Genomic DNA, 12,679 nt, shown 5'->3' with positions numbered 1-12,679 from the left:
AATATTTATATATTTGTTGCACTTTTGCGAAATATTAATGCATATGTGCATTCGTTTGTACATGCTTGTGTAATATGTGTTCTTTCGGTACGTAGTTTGTTATTTGTATTGCTTAAAAGATTGTCTTAAGTATGAATGTCTATATCACTGTTCAATAGTGAGAATTATGGCTTAAGAAACTTTGAAAGTAGCCCGCTGGGGGGCCGTTTTTTCGATCACATGATTCCAAATCTTTATCCTGGTCATTTGAAATCTTATTTGTCACATTCTTCTCACTGGTCCAATAGTCCGCGGTGGTCTCTGTTGGAGACTGATTCCAAGTTGTACTACTGCATAGTGCTTTCACTTTGTGTGCCTCCCTTTTAAGCTACTATATTTCATGATTGATCAATTATTGTCATTGATCCACAACATCTCATCTTTTGCCACAACATCTCATCTTTTACCTCCATGTATTTTACCTCCCATGTACTTATCTACTGTACTTGATATCCCTTTAGGAAGATTATCAAGTCATTCAATCTCACCCAATAGTCGATTATACCTGATTCAATGATTTACGCACCCCCTTATCGTCCCTTCATATTTTCTGCCCCTCCATACAGCTCACCTCATGCCAAACATCAACAAGGGCCTCCTACACAGAGCATTCAGCGTTTTCTTGTTCAACACGGAAGGCAAACTTCTCCTACAACAACGTGCCACTGAGAAGATCACATTCCCTGACTGTTGGACTAACACGTGTTGCAGTCACCCGCTCAGTCGGCCCGAGGAGATACTGACCAAGGATCAGATGGGTATGTGTATGTGTAGTTCTAAGGGAGGGCACAGACGCACATGCAAAGGCACACGCACACACTCAAATAGATACATAGACATGTAGATACATAGTTACATATACCAAGGATCAGATGGTTATGTGTATTGTGTAGTTTTGAGGGAGGATGTGCATGTGTGGTGTACTGTTCGGCAATACCATTTATATGGTGTCCGGTGTCGGATGTTCAGTGTTGAATCTCTCATCGTTGCGTGTTATTGTTCCGTTGAATTAGGGACAAAAAGTGTGTCTATTGTCACTTTGGTCGGCTCGATGGTGCACTGATAAATCAGTAGATGTGTATGTTTATTAATAGAGTACACGATTTCCGTTGAAATGCCCACGACTATTTCAGGTGCACCCGTAACCCACCCTCGCTGAGAATTTGAACTAGTTTTGTGTGTTGAGCATGGGCTTGTAGGATTTATCATCGCGCTTTGTATGTTTAACTCGAATGTGCTACAGTGATGGATATATACACTACATGTATTATGTGTTGTCATACACGTGCTAATATACATACATATATATATATATATATTGAATTTAGAATACTTTTTTTAAGGACTGTAGTACTACAACTAAACAGCATTATTAGGAATCTCCAGGTGTCGTTAGTCCGACCCATTTGAATTTGTACTTGCAACTCGCAGTTTTTTGATCGACTATAATATATATATATAGCCTGACAAGTACATCGTCCTGACGGGTATTACTACCACTCTGTAGGCGCCAAGAACGCCGCTGTGCGAAAGTTAGACCACGAGCTGGGTATCACTGGAGTGACTACAGACCAGCTCGAATTCCTGACCCGAATCCAGTACATGGCCCCCTCGGATGGCATGTGGGGTGAGCACGAGATCGACTACATTCTGTTCGCACAGTGCGATGTAGAGGTGCACGCCAACGAGAACGAGGTTCGCGCGTACAAATACGTAACGCAGGTATGGCCACGGAATTGATATGTATGTGTATATATAATATATGTTTGCGCTATGGAAATTTGTATATTGTAGATGGTGCTCTGTTGTTGATCCGGATATTAACTGTATCATGTTCACGCTATGCTATGTAGAGTTTCATGTGTATGTTAGCTATAATCCAAAGAAGCGTACTATAAACCGAAACGTCGAACGTACAACATACCATCGACCCATATTCCTTCTGCACTACAAGAATCATGTGTATATCCAAGCAAAGAAAACAATACTCACTTCAAATAGGCGAGCAGAAGGGATTCACCGGATTTTTTTGACATGACGTATATATATAATTATATTTATCAAGTGTATATATCGATATTTAATAGTGTATATATATGTATATATATATATATACATATATACACATATATACATATATACATTATTAAATATCGATATATACACATGATAAATATATATTTATATATATACGTCATGTCAAATATATATATATATATATATATTGTTATTGTCATCATTATTAATATTATTATTATCATCACTATTATTTTCATTGAAGTTTTCACGTACCAGTTAGAAGCGGCCTTCCTCTTGAGCTTAGATAAGTACGGGTAATTCATAAGCCCTTCATTGGCAAATACATATCTGAAGAAATAGTCTTACATGTGATTTTCATTGGCAGAGGATATAGTCTGTATTGTTTCTTCTGATCAGTGGTCGATGTTGGATACGTATATGATGATCGATACTCACTCTGATTCTTCTTGCACGAATACTTTATTATTCTTATTACGGATATGATGTGTTTTTGTTCTCTTAAGCTCGTGTATCTAATTAATTTTGTTACAGGATGAGCTCAAAGACCTATTCAGACAATCGGAAACTGACGAGAGTGTTAAAATCACCCCATGGTTTAAACTCATTTGCGAGACCTTGCTGTATAAGTGGTGGGACAACCTTGCATGCTTGCAGAAAGTGAAGGATGTAGAGACCATCCACAGGTTCTAAACTAAACATTTCCAAATAAAATATAAGTGCAATTATCTGCGTAGTTTTATCTTTTGTTCATATGGAGTCAAGGGCGACCATGCTGCGTAGGTTGTAGGTCAATAATGGCTGTGGATTGCGCTCTTACACGTTTCAATTTGTTGCGTTGGGTGATTGAACCCTTCTTATAAAATCATGTGCATAAACTTACATAATGATATCTGGCCAAAACCGCCTCAGCATCCTTTAGCCCGATTTGTTACCTATACCCTTTCTAATGTTTATTAAAGTCGGCTCCATTCACCCCTGGGCAAGTGGGACATCTCTACTCACTCCCTAGCAGGCGCAATGCACCCAATATATTTCTCGACGGAATTGTGTAAAAAAAATTTAAACTAATATGAACCCGACGGTCACCCTTGACAGAAGGATACCAAAACCACCTTATTGTAAGAGTCAACTGCACACATCGACACAAGTTGAGACAGATTCCGCGCTTTGGCCAAAACTTTCTAAGAACAATTTTTTTTTCACCGACTATAATATGAAGTCTCTCCAGCAACGCTGGATCCATCTATTCACACGGAATCATTTTTGCATGTACAGCTCAACGATCTTGCTTATATATGCTATCAAAGCGCCACTTACCTGAAATATTCACAGGTTTGTATTCATGCACGATACGAAATAGTCATGAACTGATTTTTCAGACAAAAGCAAAGTCTCCGCATCCCTATACAGTGTTAGTACGGCTCTTGTGTATGTTCTGGTACTTCATGTGGATACATACATTTGGGAAAATGTTTATTCAGCAATACAGCAAATTTAACATGTTGCATCGAATGCGGCCTCGGAGGCTCGGGCGAATATTCATCATAAACTTATATTATTTTCTGCATGATGTCGTTCATTGTTCTACTATACATGTAAATAAGATCTCTATTTCGTATATATTGATAAATAATTGGAAGCGTAAGCGTTTGCATAATTTTCAACACATGTGGTATCTGAAGATCATTTTGTGAGCGATTATTACTATATGCTTTGAAAATATTTATATTCTGGATGATTTTTGTCAACCATTGTCCTACTAACCATGTAAGATTTCTTTTTCGTCTATACTAAATTATTCGGATACTTAAGTATTCCCTTTCCAACACATGTGGTATTTGAAGGTTTTTTCGTAAGCGATTCATTCACATCCACAATTTAACTGTCTGCGATGATGCTCGGCGTTATCTGTCGCCTTTTCAGGCAATCGACGACATTGCATTGATCCTTTTCACACTCTTTCATTACGTTGTCAGCCAAGCACTGCTCATATTCCCGGTTAGGTGTTCTAGTAATAGATGAAGTCTCCTTTGTATCTGCTAAACAATTATATTACGTCAATAGACGACTTCAAGAAATTTATAACAATGATGCCGATCTATTTGGCGGTATAAGCATAGTTCTAATGGGAGATTTAAAACAACTTCCTCCGTGTAAACAGCAAGCAGTTCACAAAACAATGTTACATTGTACCAACAGAACCAATGAAGTAGCTGCCAAGCATATACTGAAACAATTCACCGTATATGAATACACCACACAGCACTGCACGCAAGACCTCACACACAGGGCTCTTTAAACCAATTCGAACCAAAAAGTACAATATCAGGAGAAAACTTCATGCATTTTCAAACTCTCACACCACAACTAGTTAAGTCAGATCCTGAACGATGGTTGACTGCTCCATATGCATGTCTAGTGAACAAAGAACGCAGAGCTATAAATGATTTACGTGTACGACAATATAGTAAGGCTACTAGAATCCCATTTATATAAATTTCAAAGGCATCTACGAGGCGACAAAGACGATAATTCTCAACTTTCTGAGGACAGACCTTCGTTTCCCCCGGATTATATCAATACTTTACTGAATCACTACCCATAATTCCAACAAAAAATATATGTGTCCAGTATGGGCTAGCGAATGGAACTCGTGCAATATTAAAAAACTTCATATACAAACAACCACAGAAGCAAAAAGAGTTCGATAACTTTAAACATACGGCCGAAATCGGTATCTCTTTAATCATTCCTACATCAGATTATATAATCATCCAACCAGAAACTGGCATCACCAACCGTGTACCCTTAGACAAACAAATTTTCGTATCCGATCGCATTCATAATTTAGTACCTATAGGTTTATCCGACATGGATTTCGAGCCCAATCGTACTTCTGTCACGAGGGAAACTCTTCAAGGGGGCAAAGTGTATGTCAATGCCTTCCCATATTCACATGCTTTGGCCTTGACTATTCATAAACTCCAAGGTCAGACAAGACAATACCTGAACACAAATCAATCATTATCAATCTTCAGAATAGGCCTGGAAAACGTTTAGGACGCATGTCTTATAAGCATCTATATGTAATGCTATCAAGAGTAAAGTTTACATCAAACTGCTACTACACATACATTAACCTTAGATATTCTTAAGTATCTCAACAAATTGAAATGTCCTTCAGGCTATAAAATATGGTTATCATCAGCAAGGACTAAAAATAGTTTTACAAGGAAACTCCCTCCATGTACAACACGCAGTCATAATCATTAATGAAACCATATGCAAACAAAATATATACCACCCCCGTTGTCAGCTCGTGATGAGAACAACATATTTAGAAACTTAAAACTTGGCCGGTTAGGGTTTAGGGTTTTTAGGGTTGGCTTCGTCGCCACTAAATTCCAATTTACCAGCCAGCCATCTGGATATGAGCACCAGTAGCAACATAACTGGAATCTCAATCAGTGGCCCCACTACAGCTGCCAAAGCTTGCTGAGAGATCGCACCATACAGAGCGATTACCAATGCTAGCGCCAACTCGAAGATATTGCCTGCTGCCGTAAAAGCGATGGCCAAGGTTTTGCCGTAGGACAAATTCGATTTCCAGCACAGCATGAACGACCCATCAAACATGATTAGGAAATACAGTATCAGGGATACAGCGACAAGTAACACACTAACGATGTCATCTACCATTTGTGAGCCCGACATGGCAAAAGTTACAACAATGACAACGAGGAGTGAGCACAGTGCAAGTGGTCCAATTGTGTTGGCAAATTTTGTGTACTTGGTTTTGACCAGAACTCTCTGTCCTATGACCCATGTTCCAAATCCAAGCGCGAAAGGAATACCAAGGTAGATCGCCACACTTTCCAATACTAGTAGGAACGACTCTGCTATAGAAATATCCGACCCAGTATCACTACTGATATCAATAGCCGGCAGGAAGATTTGGATAATCAACAGCTCGTATACGAAATACAGTAAAAACTGTAGTACACTATTAATCAGCACCAGGGTAACAGCCAGGTCCATCTCTGCACCCGCCAACTCGCACCAAACTAGCACCATCGCAATGTACCGGGCAATACCAATTAACACAAGTCCTTGCAGCAGTTCTGGGTGGTTGTGTGGGACTGCCAAGCTCAAAAACGTCATCAGCCATGGACACACAAACCAGTTCAAACTGACTGACGTTAACACCGCCTTGGGCTGCTTGAAGATCTGACCTACACGTCCGTAGTCGATTCGTATCAGAGGTGGGTACATTATTACAATCAGGCCAATGACCAAAAATATGTTTGTCTCTCCACCGAATGTTGCACCCGATAAGAAGTCCGACACCCCCGGTATGTATGGTAACCCCATACCGAGACCTACCGCCAGCGCAATCCAAAGGGTCAACAAACGATCGACCCAACCCAACTTTTCAAATTGAACAGTCATAATATATATAGCTGTTAGAGACGATTGTATGATCTAATTTTGTTAGTGTTTGTGATTTTTGTTATTAAAAATATTTTTGATCCAAACACTTCAGTTTATATAGCACCGACAGTACGTATGTACTTAATATCCATGATGTCATACGAGTATCACTCCTGGGAGACCACTTTGATCAATTGACTACTAAAAGTTACAACTAACAACTCACAGAGTCACAAGTGATACCACTGACTAGTGTGTACTGAGTAGTGACTCACCACTAATTTAAGAGTCATGAGAGTTAAAATTGAATACGGACCGATAACAACCGAAGCTAAGCTCATTACGTTTGTCGTTGTGCCTTTGGGGATATGTACGGAATAAAAGTTGAACGTAAACGATATTTATTCAATTTTAAAACGTTATAACGATTATAATGTGATCAGAAGGGCCTACCTAAGTTCTTTTTATAGGACTGGTTCGTATCGCGAGCACGGTACACACTTAAATCTTTAGACCCGCAAGGTGCACCTGTGAGCATACAAGGATCGTATATGGAATTAAAGTTGAACGTATACGTAAATTAATAAGTTGTAACGGAAAACGGTTTGAAGTTAGTACTAAAATTAAAAGCAGACAAAAGTATTTAATAGTTAATTATTTATATAGTACGCTCTGCGCTGTAGTCTGTAGTCTGTACGGCACTCGGGCACTCGGGGTGACAGTCTCGACATTTTTTTTTTGTCTGAATAGTATAAATATTCGGTGAATACTGATTATGTACTGATAATAGTGATTACATCAGTACTGATTCAGTGATTCGGGATTCGAGATTTCCGGGCGATTCCGTGGGGTCCCGGAATTTCAATGCTAGAAGAAACAACTGTTGGACCAATGGTTTTGCAGTAAAATTACAAAAGCATCCTGTATTTATTTTGACCCGGTAATAATTCAAATTTTCCAACAGACCAGTCCAACACAGAGCTACATTCTCAGAATTGAGATGTTCTAAACTTCTATGAGAGTATTTATGTCTATTATCCTATAATAAACACAAATAACTAAGTTACCTTTCCCCTAGAGAGAAAAATGGATGAGCACACGGTGATTGTCAGCAGGAATGCTTGTAGACAATAGACCTTGGGACTGTCCCACCGGATGATGAGAGTGTGACCTATTGGCTACACGTGTTCGTGGTTAGTTGACCTCACCTTACCAGGCGCTAGTATGGAGAAGGCCACGAGGGAAGGTTGACATAGTTGATGTCAGGCTGAAAAGCGAAAAAGCTAAGGATAGACGGCTGAACACACATAAATATAAGAGACATACACAGTAGTGCCCCGAGTATTCAGCTAAAAAGCTCGGAGGCACAATCCATATTAAAACGTTGACATTTTTACGTCGTGTTAGCATCTACTCTCTAAATCAATATATTGAAAAAGATACGCAATTTGCAAGTGGCCATTGCTATCAATTTGTTCGAGAGCTTGAAAAATGTAAACAACAGCTTTTTTATCAAATATCAAGAACACCATTCATTCCAAATGAGAGATAAGTTTTCTGAGCCGTTCTGTGGTGGGTGAATGCCCAAATCCATCGGACACGGAATTATGTCGAATTTCTTGCAAGTTGTATGTTACTTGCACCGAGCACGATACATAAGACTTGGCAAACAGGAAGCGCACAATTTAAATAATGGGTGTACATATACACACAGGCCTAATTCTGTGATATGCTATAAACAGGAAGGAAGCGAACAAGTTAAATAATGGCTGTACATAAACTCACAGGCCTAATTCTGTGATAAGTTAGATACATAAAGATCTATATATAGTGTATGTATAGCCTGCGCGAATGTCTAAGCGTCTCACATCCGCATCAGTGGTATGTCCTTTACAAGTGTAGAATATGTGCGAAGTTTGTGTGAACGGAAGTATGAGACATACAAATGGAGAACAAACCCACTATAAAGCATCCAATTTGAAAAACCAAGACCAGAACCTAAACGAACAGCACAAAGACGCTTCACCAAAGCAAGCCCTTTATCATCCCCCCAATCCCACAAAGCAAGTAGACAGTCACCTATAAATAGCAATTCTGGTCCCGAGTTAACAAAAAATTATGCACCAACGCTAACGAGCAGCCAACATATATCACGATCATGGAATCGCATCATAGTACATATGAGTATGTCAATATCATCGCAAAACACTCAACCGGAAACCGCACGGTTGGTCAGTCGCAGTTGGGTGTACTATATGTATTATCTAATTTCTAAATTGCGATGCTAGCACGCCCTCGGTGCAAGAGAGGCCACTATGTCCAAGAGCGCGCGTTTTGCGGGGCTTTCATATAGATCCGCAATCGCATGCCGGGCTTGTCCGCAATGGACCTCGATAAGATCATCAATCACACCCGCAGGTCTGGAGTCAGTCGCTTCGCGATGTAACTGGATAACCAAATATAATAGCAGCGATGGCCCTAGTGTTACTAGTAGATACACAGAACTTCAGTTGACTCACGATGCAACAAGTAGATATATTAAAGGAGACAGTCCGATCTGAATATAGCACAAACACTGGGGCGGAATCGCATTTGGGTGATGAGATGCCAAGGGCAGGTACAAAGAATGACTGAGAGGACACAAGAAGCACTACTACATAGATGGCAGATGGGCGTATAGCGTAAGCCGAGCTGTATACATGCAATTGACAAGACTACGATGAAACTGCAGCGAGCATACTAAACGAGAGGTCACAGAATCAACCTGTGGCCCCAGCTACAGTGAGACATCTACAGAAGAAATAGCACAGGGGCTCTGACGACCCACTACAGCAATATAAAAAAGCGCGACAAATGTGTAGAGATCCTGAGAAGTGTGTACAGATGCACAATAATATAACACTGAAACCGAATATAAACGATAGATTTTTCTTAAAGCCAAACATGGTAGGCAACAGGTCCATACAAGTTGCGGAGGGCTGCTTCCATATATAGGAACCGCAGCCGTAGAACATTTTCAAGCTAGCACATGGTATAGGCAGTAACGATTGTTGTGATGATTGTGCTGAGATGAATATGAAGCCGCCGATAGACATGCCAGATTCGCAGACATGAAGCACGTACAATACGAGTATACCTGGTCTCTGGTAGTGCATATGCTGCATGTGTAACGACACAGCACATTGCAAATCGAACCAACCAAGACAACTACCATCCTAACCAAACATTCAGGTACCCCCACTCAACACAAAAATGGACACACGCAAAAATAAATAAATACATCCAACTCGACTTCACACAACCACAGCGTAATGTATACACAGCCCAGCGATCTTCATCAAATCGTCCACAAGACCCACCTGATAAGCGATTCCCAGATGTTTGCCATATAAGAAAGCCATCTCCTCTACTTTAGCGGTAGTACCCACAAGTATAGCCACAGCCCTGCAGCTATTCGCGATCAAACTACCCATACTAAGATAGACACCCTGCACGAACTCATCCGCACCAACGTGCTTGTCCCCGCCCCCTATCGTAACCACACGCTCATCCGTGTGTTCTGGAGGTGCATCCTCCGTGCCGTGAGTGGAGAGAGCCCGCACAGATGTGTGCATGTGAGTGTCTATGGGTAAACGGGGAACTGTACTTGCCGATGAAGCTGCCTGAGCGTGTGTGTTCGTGAGGGTGTGGGTGCGTGCATGTGTCGACGTGTGCTGGTCTGCAGACTCCACCACAGGTCGCGAACGCGCGTCCGCCGCTCCTTCCGATTGGTTCCTAGTACTAATGTCCCGCTTTAATAGCGGGACGTCCGTCTTGGAAACCGTTAATTCAGTCTTTCTGGCTCCCCCTTCACTCAGCTGTGCGAGTGCATGTGACATCACTGACGCCACTCTAGCACTCTGTAGCTTTGCCAGCATCACACTCGACTTGGCCAGTAGGAAGTCACCCGTCAACACAGATATCTAGGAGTCCATGGTGTATGAGCAAATCGGGCGGGGTTTGAGAGATGAATACATACACGACTTTTACCACTCTTTCACTTTGGTGCAGAATTTAAACTTGTGCAAGGCGGCGAGAGTCCATGACGTATTGGATAACAAAATTGATACACAAGCACAATAGTATACATTCGAAGCTTTCAATATATGTGAAAGTGAACCATGCAGTTGTGTAGTTGATATGATTTAAGTGAATATTCGGGTTGCTAGAGTATTGCAGCATCCTACAGGCCGAGTGAAATGAATGTTTTGTAATTGAATATATATATATATATCATTGTGTTTGAATATGTACATGAAAGTGCTTTCGCAGTTCATTCCCTTGTGCGGCGAATGAGGGCAGAAATCGGAGGCGGCGAGCCAAGCAGATGTCCAAGATACTAACAAATCCGTTCTCATGATGGTATATAACCGAAATGAGCATCTGTTTCTATGGTTATTGCTTGCTTGGTGCACATATGTATATACATACTTATATGTGCGAGTGTATGCATATGTGTGTGATGTCATGTACGCTGATGTTCACGTATTTATGTAAACCATCATGTTTCCTGGCGCAAGATATATGTACAGAAAATATAGTTCCAGCCATTTCTTACATTAAACGGGTGTACAGTTCCTAATATGTACACATCATCCACTCACATACATATAGAAAATCGATGGTATATATAAATATAAATAGATACAGATATACATACATACATACACACATGCATATATATATATCTATATATACACACATATATATATATATATAAATACATACATACGTACATACATACATACACACATCATATAAATATATATATATATATATATTGCCGTGGTTATGTATATACATGTACGTCTTAGCACCTTATTTCCTGATGCTGCGAGCGGGGGCAGGAGGTCTGTGTCCTGGGTCCTACTGACGTCCACAATGTTTGTGTGGATGAGCGATCCCACGAACATCATCTCCGTAAGGGTCGCCAACTCCTGATGCTTCACTTCAATCTGGGATAAAGAAGCCCCTGTGCGCCATAGGGGATGAGTGGCGGAGAAGTGTAGTTTCGTAAAATGTTGAGCGTAAGGGTTAGTATAGCACACAGTAGACTTTCACAGAATCCTACGTTGCGCATGGTCTGTCGCACATATCAGACACCAACGAGCAATGGCAACACACGTGGGTTCTGTCCAGCGCGGCGCTACTAACAGGACACTTACAACATGCGCTATATATATCAAAGTCAAGATTAGAATAACATACAATCCAGACATGTACAAGAATAGGCAAATGCATTCTCCCATCACAGGCTATGGGTCAAGCAAGCGTACGGACAAGTCGGGCAACTTCCGATTCAATAGGAAAGGAAAACATTGTACGTGTACGAGTAACTTAAATAAATAAGATACCTGCTTCTGTTGGTGGTACACTATCAGTTTGCACTGCTCGCCCCATCAGCAGCACAATAACCGGCCGGAAAGCATGTCCGTTGCGCTGAAACAGGCTGTAGCCCGTTTAAATGCAGATGCAAGGGTTAAAAACTTATGACATGCTGCAGTTGATTGGCTGTATGAAAAATGACGCAATGTCACGATGCTTATTGGCTGAGGGAATGTCGGACATCTCTATAAATATATACCTTGAAGACAAACATCTATATATATATACTTCGAAGACATACATCTATAGAGATATACTTTGAAGACGTACATCTATAGTTATATACTTTGAAGACGTACATCTATAGTTATATACTTTGAAGACGTACATCTATAGATAAATACTTTGAAGACGTACATCTATAGTTATATACTTTGAAGACGTACATCTATAAATAAATACTTTGACGACGTACATCTATAGAGATATACTTTGAAGGCGTATATCTATAGATATATACTTTGAAGACGTACATCTATAGATATATACTTTGAAGTCGGTATATTTGAACACCAGGCTGCCATACCTTGTTTGTATAGTGGGAGACGAAAGAAACTCTAAAACATATCGAAAAAAAGAGGTCTGGACAAGTGAGACATACTGCGATAATAGCTGCATCGGCTGATGGCGGTAGAAGCTGCACTTAGGCAGTATCTAGGAGATAGTGCCTAGTACTTGTGGATGGAGACAAACACACAAACACACACACATATATATATATATATATACATATATATATATGTCC

At 40.4% G+C, this 12,679-nt stretch overlaps 3 protein-coding genes across 3 annotated transcripts in view; 1 reads left to right on the top strand and 2 right to left on the bottom strand.

Moving 5' to 3' along the window:
- The window catches only part of SARC_02324 (isopentenyl-diphosphate Delta-isomerase 1), a 4,368-nt gene extending 1,564 nt beyond the window's left edge, over positions 1–2,804 (top strand). Inside the window, exons 2-4 of the mRNA XM_014303914.1 lie at positions 606–797; positions 1,547–1,761; positions 2,611–2,804. Of these exons, the coding sequence (XP_014159389.1) occupies positions 606–797; positions 1,547–1,761; positions 2,611–2,769 (566 nt within the window). The 3' untranslated portion in view covers positions 2,770–2,804. The remainder of the gene's footprint in view (positions 1–605; positions 798–1,546; positions 1,762–2,610) is intronic.
- Positions 2,805–5,439: 2,635 nt separating this feature from the next.
- SARC_02323 (hypothetical protein) lies at positions 5,440–6,528 on the bottom strand (the record flags this gene model as incomplete). Its single annotated transcript, XM_014303913.1, has 1 exon — positions 5,440–6,528. One exon carries the CDS (start codon positions 6,526–6,528, stop codon positions 5,440–5,442), a length of 1,089 nt encoding a protein of 362 aa, XP_014159388.1.
- A 2,225-nt stretch (positions 6,529–8,753) lies between these two features.
- The window catches only part of SARC_02322 (hypothetical protein), a 5,877-nt gene continuing 1,951 nt past the window's right edge, over positions 8,754–12,679 (bottom strand). The window contains exons 3-6 of the mRNA XM_014303912.1: positions 11,904–11,998; positions 11,367–11,521; positions 9,870–10,472; positions 8,754–8,956 (exon numbers count right to left, since the gene is read on the bottom strand). Coding sequence (XP_014159387.1) covers positions 8,795–8,956; positions 9,870–10,472; positions 11,367–11,521; positions 11,904–11,998 — 1,015 coding nt within the window. The 3' untranslated portion in view covers positions 8,754–8,794. The remainder of the gene's footprint in view (positions 8,957–9,869; positions 10,473–11,366; positions 11,522–11,903; positions 11,999–12,679) is intronic.

Source organism: Sphaeroforma arctica, assembly GCF_001186125.1.
Source record: "Sphaeroforma arctica JP610 unplaced genomic scaffold supercont1.103, whole genome shotgun sequence".
In the NCBI taxonomy this organism is placed as follows: Eukaryota; class Ichthyosporea; order Ichthyophonida; genus Sphaeroforma; species Sphaeroforma arctica.
This window is presented reverse-complemented; position numbering and strand designations above follow the sequence as displayed.